This window comes from Phasianus colchicus, chromosome 19 (genome assembly GCF_987193195.1).
Source record: "Phasianus colchicus chromosome 19, bPhaCol1.hap1.1, whole genome shotgun sequence".
Lineage (NCBI taxonomy): Eukaryota > Metazoa > Chordata > Aves > Galliformes > Phasianidae > Phasianus > Phasianus colchicus.
Window position 1 is genome coordinate 11,062,778 of NC_143454.1, and position 17,218 is coordinate 11,079,995.

The window sequence follows — 17,218 nt, forward strand, 5'->3', positions numbered from 1 at the left end:
TTTTCAGACCAGATTTTTAGAGGATTAATACATCTCCTGAACCTTTCAGATCAGTGGAGGTCTTGCAATTTTCTTGCAGATAAATGCTTCATAGTACCACAATTTTAAGAACCTGAAATATTGAGGAAACAGTAAGAAGTTTTGGGTGTAGGTCTGTGTGGGAGGACATAAGGTGAAAGGATTAAACAAACAAAAAAAACCAACCCAAACATGAGCTGTTGTACCGGATAAATACACTGCATTAAGAAAAATTCAACATGAGGGACGTTTTGTGATACATCTTAAAGTAAATAAATACATACAATGCAGTGGCAGAGGGCTGTCCTGGGGTGTCACCCTGGGTAACATTTCTGACAGTTGTTAATCATGGTTATAGTTGGGCTCCTTCCACTTTCTCCTGCAGCAGGGCTCTTGCTGTTCACTTTCTCATTTTCCTATTCTTTTATCTCCATGAGCAGAGGATTACAGTACACAAGTTATACCAAATACACCCTCAGTCTTTGTGCAAATTACACTAATATTTAATGAAGAAATTAAAATGTCAGTACCATTATTTGAGTGAATGGGTTGCTTCATCAGTGGCACGCAATACTGCAGTGCTTTGGCTGTGGGTGGCTAACATTTATTTTCCATGAGTTGCAATCAGGATTCCATGTGTTCTTTTAAGAGGAATCCGTGTAATTTTCTAGGAGTACAGAGGGCTACAACTGTGTGTAATTAATTGAAATTAATCTTAACTTACATCTGAGAAGCACAGTATGGAAGAAGTATGACATAGGTTTGCTGTTGGTGTGCCTGAACTTGCAGATCCCTTGTTTGATGAGTTTTGATCATGTGGTGATAAAAGTTTAATTATCTTTTATAAGCAGTAGGTCTCCCAAGAATTCTCATTGTAATTTTGAGTTCTTGAATACCTTTTAATAGTCTCAGCTGAGGTTGTGCTACATCCCTGGGAGAAGCACCTGAATGCAGAAGTATTTTCAATGATTGGCACCCAGAATCCTGGCTCCCAGCTACCAAAACCAGACATTTTCACATCTCTTAGAGGAGACTCTTGGTTGGCTGCTTGTGCACTGGACCCCAGAGCTGGTCTGGTAGGGTTACATCCTGCTCCGTCACCTTTTAGTGCCAGTTCCAGCCTTCCCAGTGTGCCGCAGGTTGGGTGCAGGGTGGATTGAGAGTCAGTGTGAGCTCATGGTCATGGTTTGGGTGCATGCAGTGAGCAGCTGTAGGTTGGCCTGGACACGGAGCAGAGCTGTTACCCTGTGCTGAGGGAACAACGGGCTGTCAGCTAAAGGAAAACATTCTCTTACATAGAAATGCCTGTTGGCAATGTAGGAGTTAAGCCTGGACTACTAATAAAAATAAAACATGGAGGACGTTTTGATTTAGAGGAACATCTTTTGTTTTGAAATTTGAGCAACCAGACGTTGTTCTGGGCAGTCTCAGGATTTCCAATACTACCTTATTTTTATATATCTGAGATATATTTAAAGTTCAATGTGTGCTGTTTTCCTAAGGATGTTTATAATGTGCCTATTCATGCCTAAGGAGCCAGAAATACTATGTGAATCAATTGGTATGTAAATCATTCTCTGCTTTGGAAAGATAGGAGATCATTTCTCCGGCAGTAATTCAATCATAGCTTGTTTTTTGTATAACCACAATACACTTGCCTAAATTTAATTCAAAGTTTATGTTTCCTAGCTACAGTTCTAGTACTTAATTTTCCATGGGTAGAAATGCCATAAATTACAACAGAAATGAAGGACAATGGCAAAGTGATCTTTTGGGGGAATGGGGTGGAAAAGTAACATTTTTGGTTTCGGACTTCTGTAGGAGACAGAGTAAAAATCTGCCAAGTCATGGTGTTGTCCAGCCAAGGCTTTTGACCTGTAAAAACACACTGCAAAATGGCTTTTCTACCTACAGATCAACTGAAATCCCAAGTGTTGCAATGTGATGGTTTTGATATTGGTTCCTTTGGCTGTAACTCCATTTCCATTGGGTATCCAACAGCGTGACAAAAGCTTAGCTTACATTAACCAAAACCTTGGGTTTCGGTAGGATCCAGCGTGTGGATTTAAGCTGGTACTGGTGACAGTTGCATGCTTTCATTTTGGACAAAAGGACTCAGGTTGCCAAAGAGCCTCACCTTGCTCCACTGCTGGTCAGCTCAGTCAGCAGCTCCTGGCCCTGGGCTCAGATCGAGCCTCTGTCTCTCTCCAGGTGTGCTTTGCAGCTTGTTGAGTGGGTGAGATGCTCTCAGGTGTTACCCTGTCGATGGGCAAATGAGATGGCAGCGTCCCGTTACGACATCCACGCCTTGGGTGCGTAGGAGAGGCATTTCTGGTCAAATACGTGTGGTGGGATTTGTTGCTGGTGTGACTCCTGTGCACCACTGCTCTCTGGAATGCCAGCAAGCTTTTCGTTGTGTAGAGCTGGTTTCGTTCGCGTTGGTGCCGTCGGTGATAGCGACGCCTTTGCACTTTGTGTGCACGTACGCAGGAGGTGACTTTCCCTTCGGAGCAGCACCTGAATTACCAGTGAACTGCATCTCTCAGCTCGGATGCCCTTGGTTTCAGGTGTCTCCTAAGCAACACAAACTACGCGGGGAAAAAGACGCCGTTTCCCCCCAGAACGGGCTCCTATAGAACGGGCTCCCACCGGGGCTCCTATAGAAAAGCCTTAAGCCCCGCTAGACGCTCGCTCTCTCCTCCCTGCTCGGGCGGTGTGGGAGCAGGGCAGGGCACGGCGCGCCCGCAGGACCGGGCGGCAGCCGCCGCGCTGCAGGAACGGCTGCCTTGCCGTTGGCTCCGAGGTCGCGCAGGGTGAGGCACCGCGGCGGGTGCGGGGGGGGCGGCGGCGATCCCGCGGGGCTCGGCCCTTCCCGGGGCGGGGGCTGCGGGGGAGCCCGGCCGGGTCCCCGCCGGCGCCGCGCCCTCCCCCGCGCTCCTGCCCGCCTCCCTCCCCTTCCTCCCGCCGTCCCCTCCCCCGGCTCCGCAGCGCCGGGCAGAGCGGAGCCGCCGCGCTCGCTGGGGACGCGCGGGGCTTTTGTTCGCCGGCGGCAGGTGAGGGCCGGGCCGCGGCCGCGCGGAGCCCCGGGCCGGGCGGGGGGCGGCGGGGCCGGAGGGGCGCGATCCCGGCGGGGCGGGCGAACAAAGCGGCGCGCAAGATGGAGCCAGGAGAGCGGGGCTGCGCCCCCCGCCCCTCCGCGCATCTCGCGGCACGGGCGGCCGCGGGAGGCGCGGACCGGGAGCCGCCGCTCGGTGGGCCCGCGGCGGGGAGCGGCGGAGCGGGGCGTGGGGCCGGAGGCGGCGGGAGCGGGGCGGGGATGATGCCGTAAAACGCTTTCCCCTTCTCTCCTGTTAGCGTTCGGGAGGACTCCCATCCGCGCTCGAGGAAGGCTCCTTCTCCCTCTTCCCCATCCCTCAGCCCTCCTGAGCGAGGCGGCCCACCCGGAGGGCTCTGATAGCCGCCCTGTGTCAGCGTGAAGTTGCTGACATGACTGCCGCCGGGTCCCCGCGCACCGGTAGCGGCGCGGAGCCGGGTTTAAAGGGGAATTGCGCTGCAGACAATGCACAGCAGCGGCAGCTGGAGCAGCCCTGGGGACCCGAGCTCCGGTTCTGACATTGCTGCACGCAGAGCCCCAGCCGCAATGACAGCAGCTGCCTGGGGCGGCTGCAGGCAGCAGGCAGGAGCATGAAGTAGAGATCACTGCAGTGCTCAAGATGAACTCCTCTTTGGTTGGCAACCAGAGTGGCCGGCCATTCTGTCTCCTGGCCATTAGCTATTTGGAGACCATCAATTTTTGCCTCCTGGAAGTGGTTATTATTGTGTTCCTCATGGTGCTGATTATTTCGGGCAACATTATTGTGATATTTGTCTTTCACTGTGCACCTCTGCTGAACCACCACACCACCAGTTACTTCATCCAGACTATGGCGTATGCTGACCTCCTGGTGGGCGTGAGCTGTCTGGTGCCTTCTTTGTCCCTGCTGCACTACCCAGTTGTTTTAAGCGAGTCTTTGGTTTGCCAAATCTTTGGTTACGTGGTGTCGGTGCTGAAGAGCGTCTCCATGGCCTCTTTGGCATGCATCAGTATTGACAGGTACATTGCCATCACCAAACCGCTGACCTACAACACGCTGGTCACCCCGTGGAGACTGCGGATCTGCATCCTGGTCATTTGGCTGTACTCCTGCCTGGTCTTCTTACCCTCCTTTCACTGGGGAAAGCCTGGATACCACGGGGACGTGTTTCAGTGGTGCGCCAATTCCTGGAACACCGATCCCTATTTCACTCTCTTCATCGTGGTGATGCTGTACGCCCCGGCAGCTTTCATTGTCTGCTTTACGTACTTCAACATCTTCCGCATCTGCCAGCAGCACACCAAGGAGATCAACGAGAGGAGGGTGCGCTTCAGCTCTCAGGATGGGGAGGCAGGGGAGGCACAGCCCTGCCCGGACAAGCGCTATGCCATGGTTCTTTTCCGTATCACCAGTGTCTTCTACATCCTCTGGTTGCCCTACATCATCTATTTTCTGCTGGAGAGCTCCAACGTCTATAGTAACCGCGTTGCATCCTTCTTGACCACTTGGCTTGCCATTAGCAACAGTTTCTGCAACTGTGTCATTTACAGTCTCTCCAACAGTGTCTTTCAGAAGGGGCTGAAGCGTCTCTCGGGGGCGATTTGTGCCTCTTGTGCTAGACAGAGGGTAGCCAAGGACTCCTCTACCTCTAGGAGCAAAAGATCTTCCAATGGATGTCACGTTTAAGACACCTATCAGCTTGACTGGGAAGTGCAGGGACAGCTCTGTAATTTGCAAAAAGTTAAATATGATTTTATGATGTCCAGATTTGCAAAAAGGTTTCTGAGAAATGCTGCTGACACAGAAGAATCAGGAGCACATATCATTGTGGTTTCACTTTAAAAAATTTATTGCTGTGGAGGCGGCTGTGGAGTTTCACCTCCATATTCGTTTTTAAGAATAAAGCTGCATCTTGACACTTACCTCTCCAGCTGGTGTGACTGAATGGAGTGGGTGTCTGAGAGCTTCAGCAAAATGTAGTCTTTCTTACAGTTCTGCTAGGTTCTTTTGAGATTCGTGCTTCACATGTAAATGATAGATCTGAAGTGGAAATGTCATGGTATATGGTATATTACAGGGATTTTTTAATATATGCCAAAGTATATTGACAAAATTTTCCAGCGTTGTACCAGAAGGGGCCAAACAACTTGTTTTTCAGTGCTACCTAGACAGGACTTCCAGAACAGTGGGGAACAATGTGAATGTTTTCTCATGAACGTGGTCTCACGGAGCCGTGAGTGCAGCACTCTGATCTGAGCCGTCCCCGCTCCCGTTCCTCTGCTTGGCTGTGTGTGCAATCAGAATACAGAGACTGCATTTTCCTGGTTGTTGTCAAGTAAGAAAAACTTGAATCAGACCACATCTAGTAGTTAAATAAAACGTGTTTTGATAAGCTAAGAGAAAAATACTTGTCATTTCATGATACCAGAATTGTGGCAGCCACTTGAGAATGATGCCAACATGTGAAAATTATTCTCCAAACAGTGGAGAAACGCCACATTTTTGTGTGGAAATTTTCTCAAGAACAACTTTAAAAATAACATATTCTTCTCCCCCCTCCCCCTTTTCTTTAATCTAAATTCTTTTGATATTTTACATACTAGAACTTAGGGAGAAAGGAAAGAAAACAATTGTCTTCTAAACAGCTAAGGGAACTATGTTGTAAATTTAACTGTAGTATTTGAGTTATTCATAAGTGCACAGAGCTAAATCAGAGACATTTTTCTTTAGGCTTCCGGGGATTAAAGATGGTTCGAATATAGCAGGAGCTAAATCCTGTTGGCAAACACATATTTAACTGGTCAAACAATGTACAGTATCTGAGAAACAAAGTTTCATTGACCACAGCTTTTCTCAGGCTTGCTTAAATGAAGTGTTTTTGAGTATTGTGATGCCATTAAGAATTCAGTACAGCCCTCAAATTGGTTGGTTTTTCAAAAGAATGTCTTCTTACTGGTGTTGTACTGGAATAGTAAAGCATTTGAGCCGTGTCCTATAGCAGTGATTACATCTGCATGGCCCTTTGCAGCCCTGGCGCTGCGTTTGGAGCTGTGACTCTGGGGAATCCTTTGAGCTGTTGTATTAAGCTGTGGTGGGTTTACACTTTTCATACTGGGAAAGGAAAGAAAAATAGGGAAAGTTAGTTTCAGAAGTGTGTTGTAGAACTGGGGCAGTTCTCTTGGCCAAAGGAAGGACTGTGTGTATTTGTTCTCAGGTCTGCTGTTGTTGCTGACCAGGATGATCTCTGTTTTTTAGTGGTCCTTCAAGCACACACGTTCCTTCCTCTATGATCTGCTGGGAGCCCCAGGCCCTGGGCTCAGGTGCTTTGCCCTGGGACAAAGCCCTGTCGTGATCTGCTTTCGGTGTTCATCCATACTCCAGGCTGGTCCAGATGAGCTTCCTCCTTAGTTTATCTGAAAGTTTAAGGCTATGTAAATCCTCGTGCCCTCACAGCATTGCTTGTTGTCTTTCATACTGAGATGTTGTCTAGGTAAGGGCTTACGCCGTCATCTTTGCACGGACAGCATAGAGGAGAATCGTTCTGCTAAGCTGTGTCTGTCTGCAGTTTGGTCAGAGACACCTGGCTGTGCCAGGTAGCCTTGGCGGGTGGAGCAGAGCATAGTGGTGCAGTGAGTCATTTATAAACGGTGCATTAGCTCACAGCTGGCTAATTGTTCTCTAGTGTTTTGTAGGTGTCATGGCACGGGTGGGCTTTAGGGAGCAGTTTAAGGGCTTTAGTCACTAATATCGAAGCATTTCTGTGTGGTATTTTTGGAGCAGCCTCTCAGGTAAACTCCCAGTAGCTTTTCTCTGACTCTTCACCTTTAGCTAACATTTCCACGTCTTTGAAGCAATGCAATCTAGCATTCAAAGCATTTGATTAAATTAATAGAAGAAAAAAACCAATCTGCTAGGGCTTAAAACCCTAAATATGGTCATTTCGAGTTAATTTCGAGTTAAAGTGGAAGCTGGAAGACAAATGTTTGGTTTTTTTTCCTCCAAATTTTATGGCATGAATAAAAGGTTTAAGTAGGAGTATTCAGTGCTAGTTTTTGAGAATATGGAAGTTTAGCATAGATTGCAAGGGCTTAATGATGGCATAGAGATTTAACTTGAGTTGAAGCAGTTGCTACTTAAGCTGTAAGCCTGGACTTGTACTTAGTGTAGTGGTTGGTACAGATTCAGATGGAAATTTGCAGCCATTGTTGCTTGCATCTGAACTTTAATTGTAATATTCATAACAGCTAGGCTTTCGTTCACTCACTCATCTCAAAGTCTTTGGCTCGGGTGATTTCCATGGGAGGTGAAAGTCAGGATCTGGAAGTCTCTTCCAAGGTCAGAAGAGCGGAATTGCAGCCAGCTGAAGCATTCAGGTTTCATCCCACATTTTCAGGCAGTTTCTAATATTGCCTCAGTTGCCTGGTTCATTAGTCTGTATTTCTAGTTCTGTCTGTGTTAATTTATCTGTGTTTTAAATTTTAAGTTACATTTTCCCTTTCAGTTAAAGGCTGGTCAAGGTTTATAGGCGATGAGGTGGTTTAAATATCTGTATTGTTTGACTCCACTGTCTTCAGTGAAACTGCATGGAGGTGGTTCTTGGTCCCTGTGTCAACTGTGCAAGAAGGAATTTCGAAAAGTATTACCTTGTTTTCTCAGCAGTCCATTTAACATCCTTCCTCACGTAGTTAACGTGAGGCACAGTAGTCCTTTTCATCAGAATGTGTGCTATGAGTTGTTGGGCAGCAGGCTTTCCACTTGGATTGCTTTCATCACTGTACACATGGAATTAATCTTTCTTGGCCGTATCTGTGTCAGAGTGTGCCTGCTCATTTAGAAATTGGCATCAGGAGCACTGTGTATGTAAATGTCACAGTGGAGACAATACAGAAATCATAATATATCTTCATAAAAATTGTGTGTTGTAAATTCCATCTTATTTTTTATCAGAGTTCTGCCTCACTTTCAAATAGAGCTGCTGCAAGGTCCAATTTACGGGGTAGAATTTAGGAGGTTTTTTTTAATGCCACAGGAGAAGATTTCTATACGCACAACTACTCAGAACGTGAATATTTGCTTCATGGAGCATTTGCTTCATTGAAAAAAATAGTACTGGAAGTTTGGGCTGTGGTAGCATTGTTGTTTCCCAAATAGGCTGGGAGAAAATCTGTGAATTATCATTTTAATAACTTTCAATCAAGTGACAGTATTTTTAAACATAGCAGTTATCTTTTGCATGAAGCAAAAGTTTTGTTGTCATCTACTGTTAGTTTTTTATTAAATATTACTGGTTTCTGTGGTCTTTATTCACTTTTGGAGTGGTTGTACTTGTATCTCAAGCTTCTTATCGCTCAGAAATTTGTTTCTAGTAGTTGGAATGACGTGGCTCTGTGTCAGAGTGCCAGAGGACAGTTGTGAATATTTGTTGTAAATCCTCTACGGGGGATTCAGGAGCTGCAGGAAGGATCTTTCTCAGAGCAGAAACTTGAATGAGAATTCCCAAATTTTAGCCCTGTGCTGCATCTCTGAGGCATTGCTCCTTTCCCCTTCGCATAAAGGTTTACGTGTAAGAAGTCCTAAATTTCAGGAAAAAGATGTTTCCAAAGGATATGTTGTGAAATGGAAATATTCAGTGTGAAAAATTGATGAGCAGCTTTCTGATATTTGTTGTGGTGTTTAGCAGCTGTATTGAACCTTTGTGAGCTGGGAAGGCAAACTTTTCAGTCTGCCCTTATTCCACATCTGGATTTGAAGTTGGTTAAACTTGTATCCCTAACTCAGGTTGGTGCTTTAGAAAGTATTTTTCTTAGGAACTAATATGTGAGTGTGGGAGCCAACATTTAGGCGTGACAAACAAAAGGCCCATTTTTTTCCAATGGCTTTATTAAACTATTATATTTATAATTCTGTATGAGAAGGTGAAAGTTCTGAAGGTTTTATTTAATCGTTGTTTAAACACATCTTTAGTGCTGCGTGCTTGAAGCATCTGCTAAAACATTTGCCTGACCTGGTCCTTGTGTTGTTCCTAAGGTTAAAAACCCTTTTCTTGCCATCTCCCACTTTGCAGAGTGCAGTGGCACATCCTTTCACTGATACCATTCAAAATAAACTTGAACTTTACCTCGCCGCCAATTCTGTCTGAAGCTGAAAAAGTACACTTGTAGCTGATGCAAGAGGTGTAAAGCCTCCACGGTTTTTGTCGGACCGTGGAGAAGGAATGGGCACTTTGCAAACCCTGGGGCTGAGCTGCTGAGGCTGCCAGGAAGGCAGAAGCTGGGGTGCGGTGGAGGAGGCCGGGTCCGTTGGTTCTCCCCAGGAAAGCAGTGCTTCCTCCCTGTTCTGCAGGCTGTGTCTGTTCACTGCTCGTCTCTTTCCACTCTCTCCAGTCCCTCCTTTAGGATGATGAGAGAGTTCCCTATCATGAAAATAATATATTTTACATTAGGAATGTTCTGACTTAAAGCTTCGAGGTTCGAGGTTGTCGTTTCCCTTACTGCCTATGCATTGCTGTCACCACTTTGAAAGATGTTTTCCACAGAGAAGCCAAGACAAGCTGAAGTTATATACATAACAAGCTTTTGGAAGAGGAAATGTTTGAATGTTGAAATGTAGTATATGTAGAAGCAGGTCATTGTGTTTAGAGAAAGAAACCAAAAGTTGCTGCCAGGGGAAACAAACAAAAGAAACCTGTGGGACAGCACTGCGTGTGTGCACTTCTGGTGTGATGTAAGCTGCAGTTGTGTCAACACAATGGAGTATTTAGTTTGGGTCACATCATTTAGAACACATTGTTGTAAAGATGGAGTTAACCTTTCCTGCAGAGCTGCAGTGCTCGGGTTCTGCCCATACTGGGAGCAGGGATTCTCCTGCTCTGTTGCTGCTTGGCTGCAGTGGGACAGCATGGGTGAGCTACGTGGCTGAGCCTGGTGTGGTACAGCTGGTGTAGCTGCTTTCTGCCTCTTGTGACTCGAGGTTATCTGGCTGTGAAATACTGTTAGGCAGAGAGCTGTGCTCGTGGTTCTCTGCTCCTTAGACTTGTGCTGCTCTACAGCTCTTGCTCCCATCGCCATGTCACACAAAGCACCGTCTGTCTGCTCTGGGTGTGTGTAGTGGTTGGTGCAAGGAAGTGCTTGCGGCTTTCACCTGTAAACTGTTTGCATCTCTTGAGCTTTGGCACTTAGTGAAAATGTTAACGTAAGCTTTATGTTCTTGCATCCTGACCCAAGTTGTTTATTTACAACCTGACTGCACTTGGACAGCCTGCACAGTTGGAGCTGATTCTTCATTTCATGAATTTGCAGTTACTGAAACCAAGAGCCAGGAGTGATCCCCATCTGTGTGTTGGCCTGGCAGCAGATCCCAGCAGCACGGCCCTTTGGGCAATGGGCTCTGCATGCTGGTACCATGAGGGTGGTAGTTCTGGAATTGAAGCATTGGATTCTCAGGCGTCGCTGGAGACCCTTCGGTTCAAAAGTTACACAGTTGAAGCAGCCCCTCCTAAAGATGAACTCAACAAGTCTTGCTGTGCATGTGTGTCATCCTTCACTGCTAGGGAGCTCACGTGAGATGGGCAATCAAATACTTGATCAAAAAAAGTCATTCCTTCATTGTAAATTGGAAAAAAGTTCTTTTGGGATTTCAGCTGTAAGTGAATCCTTGAAAATCAGTAATTAGATTAGTAAAGGGTGACGTTCTAATATGCTGGCAGGAGTACTGAGTGATTTGTCAGGGGAAAACAGCCAGACTTCGCACTTGAAGTGGCGTAGGTATATTTATAGTGCTAGTGGTAGTTGTGTGTGCGTGAAGACTTTGGACTGTTTTAATATAGCGTAAGGCTTTGAGCTTTAGCTGACTGAAGTTGCTCGTTTTATGAAGTTACATTAGTACAACACTGTGAAATATTTTTAAATATTAGCGTTGCTGGGTATTAAGAGTGTTTCATAAAAACATTTTTAAAAACATTTTCTATAGATGCTGTCAAAGGAATTGATGTTTAGCAAACAAAGAAGTAACTCCCTGAGGGCGGTGAGGTGCTGGGTGTGTTCCTGATCAGCTCCGTTTCTGGGAGATTCGGTGTTTCTCGGATAAATTGTCATTAAAACCTACTAAAAATCCTGGGGCCGCAGGAAGCAGTGCTCCCTCCAGCCGTGCTTTGGAACTGCCTGAAGGGATCTGACATCACACGTGTTGTGTTCACAGAGTGATGTCTTTGGAGGTGCTGTACAGCACGGTGTTTTGCAAGTTGCTATGCTGATAAATTTCTCTCCGTATGTAACCTCTGAAATCAAGTTTCTATTGTAATTCTAGCATGTAAACACTAGATTCAATTTTGTATTCCTTTAATGAATGCAACAGGATGGAAATGAGTTTGCGATTGCTAATGATGAGCTTTCTTACTGTTCTTAATACTCGTGGGTATGTCTTTTCTTCAGGGAGTTCAGAATTGCATTAGTACCTTTTGAATTGTTTTTCCACGTGCTGTTTACAATTAAACTGCAAGCATGGGAGGCTGTGCATGCATGTGCTTTTAGGTTGCTTTGCTGAACAAAATACAGTGGAGCTGCATCCTTTGAAGGATGCTCTCTTGTCTGCACGTTCCACCTCTGTCTGCTCCTTCGCAGTCGTGGGGACAGCAGAAGCCACTGCTCAGATTATCTCAGTGTGTTCTGCAACATTTGTCTGTCTGAGGGTTGCTCTGAGGGGTCGTGTGGGGAGACAGTCCAGCTCTGTACAGAAGCAGTGCCACGGCCGGTGCTTTTTCCTGAGTGTCAGTGGAAAGGCCAGGAATACACAGAATCACACATAGGAATGCGTGTGTGTTTGTAGAAGCTTTGTGCACCTTTGAATGCTGGAAATCGTTTTGTATTAAAAGATGAGCAAGAGGTGTGAGTGCGAAACCCCTGCTATGAAGGACTGCAGGGAACAAACCCACCGAAGCAGATCAGAAAAGCAGACAGGTGAATTTGAGCCTTTCCAACCCTTCGTCTCGTTGTGACGCAGTGCTGAGTGCTGAGCTCTCGGCCTGGGCCTCGCAGCACTGCTCATCTCTGCCTGGGTTTGTTCTGTGGGTATCTGGGGAAGGGAGAGGAGGTGGAGATGGGAGGTTGGATGTTCAGGACAGCTGAGGAACAGTTATCATTGTGGCTCCAAAAATACGTATTTTGTGCCAACTCAGAATTGTTAACGTGGGGCAGAGGGATCCTCCTCCCCTGTTCTCACAGGCGTTTCTGTAGCTGATTTTTGGCTAAGGGCGATAATAGGAAAAAGTATAGTTGAGCCAAAACCTACAAGTGTTACTGATTTAAAATAACTCACATATTTTTAAATATTAAGTGAACTACGTTAAACTGAACTATGTAAATACCTGATGCTGAATCTTTGCATAATTGTTTCCAAGAGGTATTTTTGCTATGAGGTATTAAAACTCAAAGAACTGCATTATTCCCTTTGAGATGATCTGTACTCTGGCTGTCATACATCTCTTGACTTGTTTCCTCTTTGCTGTAGATGCACATACATACAGATCTATGTATGTGTTTTTAAAACAGACGGTTTAATGTGGTAGAATTGTACAGTCACACAGTTTAGGGCTTTGTAAAATATGTAATTTTAAGAATGTCAGTGTGGTTCTTAGCGAATTTTATAAACACTTTTCTGAATCTATCCGCACTTCCCATCCTAAGAGAAACTGCACATATTTCAGTGATTGTTCCACTGGTTACATCTTTGTCTGCCATTTGTTTTGAATTGATGTAATCTTGATACTACTAAAATTTCAAGGGCTGTTGACGTGTTTCACGTAGCCTAGGATTGCCTGTTAGCCAAATGTATGATCATGCATCAACAGTACTCAGTAGCCTTACTGTTCTGCCTAAAGCCTAGCTAATTTATTTGATATTCCCTCTTTAAAGAGAGGTCCTTGGAAGGAGCAGCATAGTTTAGGATGCTCCTTCTCTTTAAAGGGAAACTCAGAATTGAATAGCAGTACTTGTTGATCAGTGATGTTATTGTAGCCAAAGGATGCATGGGTGGTTACTAGGAAGTTTTTGCTTCAAGTTTCTTGATGAAATGTCGTGTTCTACAGAGCTGTGTGAAGAGTGTAGTTTTTTATTCTGAAATGCACTTGTACACTTTATTTGAAAGGTCTGAATGGATCATGAATACGTTTAAGAAATAAATGATACGTCACACGTTTTCACGTCTTGTCTCAGATGACTTTGATGTAACGGGGCGGTGGTGAAGGTGTGTTCTTTGTGGAGTGGGTGGGTTTCTCCTCTCATCTTTACTGTTCTCAGTAGTCTGGTTTTAACGTAATCACAAGAGCAGGACAACCTTCCATTGTGCACTGCACGTCTACGTGTTACCCATTTGTGATGTGGGGAGCTGAAGGCAAACTCCTCTCTGTATTTTTCCTGTGGGAAACTTGAGCCCTAAAAGGAAATGAACACAGCTAAAGGGCTGGATATCACAAGGGATTCACTTTTATTTTTAGAATTGCTCTATATTGCCATATTTGGACTGAAAGTATGCTGTATCAGTGCACTATTGTATCAGACTGCAGGTGTTTCTCTAAACCATTCATTTTATTTCCACGAATCCCTCTATTTATTTGTGAACGTTCTCTGGGTAACACTTCTGTTCTCAGGGCAGCATATCTCGTGAGAAGCTAACACGCCTGTTGCTTTGAAAGTGGCTTTCGTAGTGCTTCCTGAAGGTCTGAGTACTGGGTGTAATTCTCTGTGCTAAATCCTCTCACACTGCTGTGGTCCAAGGCAGGTGCAGGGATGTGCTCTGGGTAAAAGTCAGTATTAATCCTGCCTATCAAAAGTAATCTTGGGAACACCCTTAACCTGCAAAATAAATAAATTTGGTGACGTAGTGTCATACAAACATTAAAAATAGCTACCAAGTGACCTTTCAGTACTTCAGAATGTATGTGAAATGTGCAGATCTTATCAGAACCACTTGCCCTTAGTGTGTAATGCTGTCCTGTCTGTACAAGTTTCAGGCAGCTTTGGCTTTTTCTGCTCCTTGCGGAGCAGGCTGCTGGAAGCTGTGAGCTGACTCGCTGCTCTCTTCAGTGCCTTGCCTGTGCCCTGCAGCAACGTGCCTTGTGCTGGTCAGACCCCAAATGAAGCGTGTAGCGTTTGCTGACTGATGGAATCTCCAGACCTTTCTTCTCACAGTCATTTCTGACTGTATGACAAAACCATTGCAAAGTCGCTGGAACCTCCCTGATTAACTGCAGTGTGAAAGTGGATTCCATGGTGACAAGAGTGAGACTTTTGCAGAGTTTGAGTTTTGTTTTCTTATGAGGATGGTGTTTGAATTCAAATTTGTGTCAGCCCTGTGAAGAGGTGCTGTCAACTCCAGCTCTTCCAGGTCGTTAAAATGTGGCTGAACGTACAGAAAACACTTCCAATATATCTCAGTCTCAATTTCAAGGCATTGGTCAAGACTGCAGCTTCATTTGCACATCCTGGGATAATTCTCTCAGGAAGGATCATAAACATGTTAAACTTTGGAGAAAAGCACAAGGAATATGTCCTTTAAGTGTATCCATCTTAGCAGGTGGGAACCAGTATGTTTTTTTAGGAAAGCTGATAAAGTAGATGGGCTTTTATCTGCTAGACTGCATCCTAGTTTCCATAATTACTCTCGTAGTTTCTTTTTGATTCAGCAGGAGAGGAAGTTTTTAGTGTAACTCCACTAATGTTTTAAAGTGCACAACAAAGGGGAAGGAGAGGTATGCTGTTAGTCTGAGCATCCACATTTTCCTGCTTTCCTTTGGAGCAGTGAACTCATGTGAGAATTTTAATCTTTATTGCGCTTGCCTCAGTTCTCATGGCTGTTTTCCATTCTGTTTTCTTTATTACTTTCTTTTTCTTCCTGTCATTCTTAGCTTTCTATTTTTCAATCCCAGTTTGTGAAGGGTGTGGGTTCAGAAGGGTTTCCTTCAGTTCCCAGTCCCCTGAAAGCATGAGAAATTGCCCATTGAGCCAATTCTCACAGCAAGGTATAAAAATAGGAGTAAAGAAAAGGTTGCACAATGCTCGGATTGCAGCAGTTTGTACTAATGGAGAGATTTCAAAGCCGGTTTGAAAAGCATTTTTAAACCTTATCATTTCCGCTAATTTTTCTCTCACTAAGCTGTGTTTCAGCTGCAGGAACTAGCCTTACAGATTGCTTGAAGAGTTGCACTGAAACACAGGAGTCGAGTGCTGAACAAGTCACGCAAAGCCAGAGAGGGACTGCTGATTATTCTCTTTAGGCATAATGACAGCGAAGTCTGTCCTGTAAGTTTCCAACCAGATGCTTTTGCTTCTGCTATTAAATAAGCAAAATAAAAGGCAAGTGAATTTAAGATTATTTTCTGTAATCTATGCCATTACAGCAGAACACAGGTAACATTCTGGAAATCCAATTGTTCAGTACCACAAATTGCTGTTGGCAATGAACAGTACCTGCATTCTTGCATAGCAGGGTACTTCACTGTAATTCAGTCTTGCAGCCTTCCAAAAAATTGGTTGTGATCAGGAAGACCTTATTCAAAAAGTTCTCAGAATTCATTTCTGAGCTTTCTGGGCTCTCAGGTGGTGTGTAGGAAAAGTCCTCTTTGACAGTGGAAAAAGGAACCATGGTAGGCAAAGGAAACATCTGCAGACAAATAGAGGGCTTCTGTTTCTGTGTTACTACTGACATCCTGGCCTCTCCTTCCCATTTGGTGGTGCTCACAAACCTGTGGAGGGGTCTTCTTTCCATGCCGCAGGTCCCCGAGCCCCACACACAGCTGTGCTGGTGCCAGCTCTGCTCTGAGGGATGCCACTGGCTCCCAGCCACCACTGCTCACAGCTCTTCGAGCCCAACAGGTTGTTGTCCAGTTTTCAAAGGATATCCAGGTCTCCATGCAGCTTGATCAAGTCTGGCTTAAGCATCTACAGTAGGAATAGTTTGCAAAGTGAACTGAATGAACTGGATGAGATGGATCAAAACAGCTCTCTGCCATGTTTAATATTGACAGAGACCTTAGAAGACCCCACTATGGGAATGACACCTGCTTGCTTTCCCCCTCTGAGCCTGAATCTGTCCTAGATGGCACTTCAGGCTAAGCTGGACATTGTTCACAAATGCTTATAGCTGCACATGGTGTGTCTGACACAGACCTAAAAAAAAGTTTCCGTATCCTTGCCCATCCTGTGCAATACTGACAAATCCCATTAGAGCTGGCTGTTTGATGCCAGTCTTGCCCACTGATTTCAGGGATATCAAGTGGTATTCAAACTGGATTACCATTGGGAGAAAAAGCCTACCTTTCCCTTTTTATTGCACTGAATTATTATGCTTTGTCAAACTCTTTTAATCTCTTCTAGGAGTTTTCACTACTTCTTGTGTCGGAATTGATGCAGACTCGCACAGTATTTCTTCCAATTACCTTTTCAATCTGTTGTTCAAACTTAATGTTTTTTTTTAATTGTATGCTATCTGTTGTGGTGCAGCTTTCTAAGCACTTTAGACATCTGAAAATGATTGCATCTGAGAAATGTAGAGAACAAAGTTCCATCTTCCTAACGCTGAACTGCCCTGCTCCTATAGGCAGCCATCCCTGCATTTTATTGTGTTTTGCTGTATGCTGCTCTTACACAATTTCCTACTTCTGAATTGCTTAATTTTATGGAAGGAATGGAGAGTGGTTTCACTAGCTGAAGCATTTAGGAGAACGAATGAAAGAACTTAGGACAGCATTATACAGCTGCTTACAATTGTTCGTTACCCTCCGCAGTTTAAGATAAATGAAATGTGACCAGGCAGCATTGCCTTTGGAAGACTCCAAGGGAAGGCTGCTGTCTGCATTGCAATGTTCCGGAATGCTTTTGTGTGTGTGTGTGTGCATGTGCTTTTTCTGCCACTCACTGACTGTTCCCAGATGTGCTTAGGTAACCAAATCTATCAAGATTGTGATCTGGAGCTGCCAGCCTGCAGGCAGTCTGTTCTGGTTGAGTAGACTGTATTTGTTAAATTTAGAACAGTGCGCAGAACACGATGTCAATCCCTCAACTCTCAGCCCTCACATATAGTAATTTATTCTCTTCTGACGTGTTTTAGTTTATACTACCTCAATTTTTGTTTTT

General features: G+C 44.9%; 2 protein-coding genes across 3 annotated transcripts in view; both read left to right on the forward strand.

Annotated features, from left to right (window-relative positions):
* Positions 1–17,218, forward strand: part of RABGAP1 (RAB GTPase activating protein 1) — a 60,868-nt gene that overhangs the window by 26,855 nt on the left and 16,795 nt on the right. The gene's annotated exons all lie outside the window — the stretch shown is intronic.
* GPR21 (G protein-coupled receptor 21) lies at positions 2,955–17,205 on the forward strand. The gene is made up of 2 exons (XM_031601967.2): positions 2,955–3,071; positions 3,373–17,205. The coding sequence occupies exon 2, from the start codon at positions 3,732–3,734 to the stop codon at positions 4,776–4,778; it is 1,047 nt and encodes a 348-aa protein (XP_031457827.1). The 5' UTR covers positions 2,955–3,071; positions 3,373–3,731; the 3' UTR covers positions 4,779–17,205.

What these genes read in the sequence shown, in the direction of transcription:
- GPR21 (XM_031601967.2), top strand. Translation starts at nt 3,732, where the DNA reads ATGAACTCCTCTTTGGTTGGCAACCAGAGTGGCCGGCCATTCTGTCTC.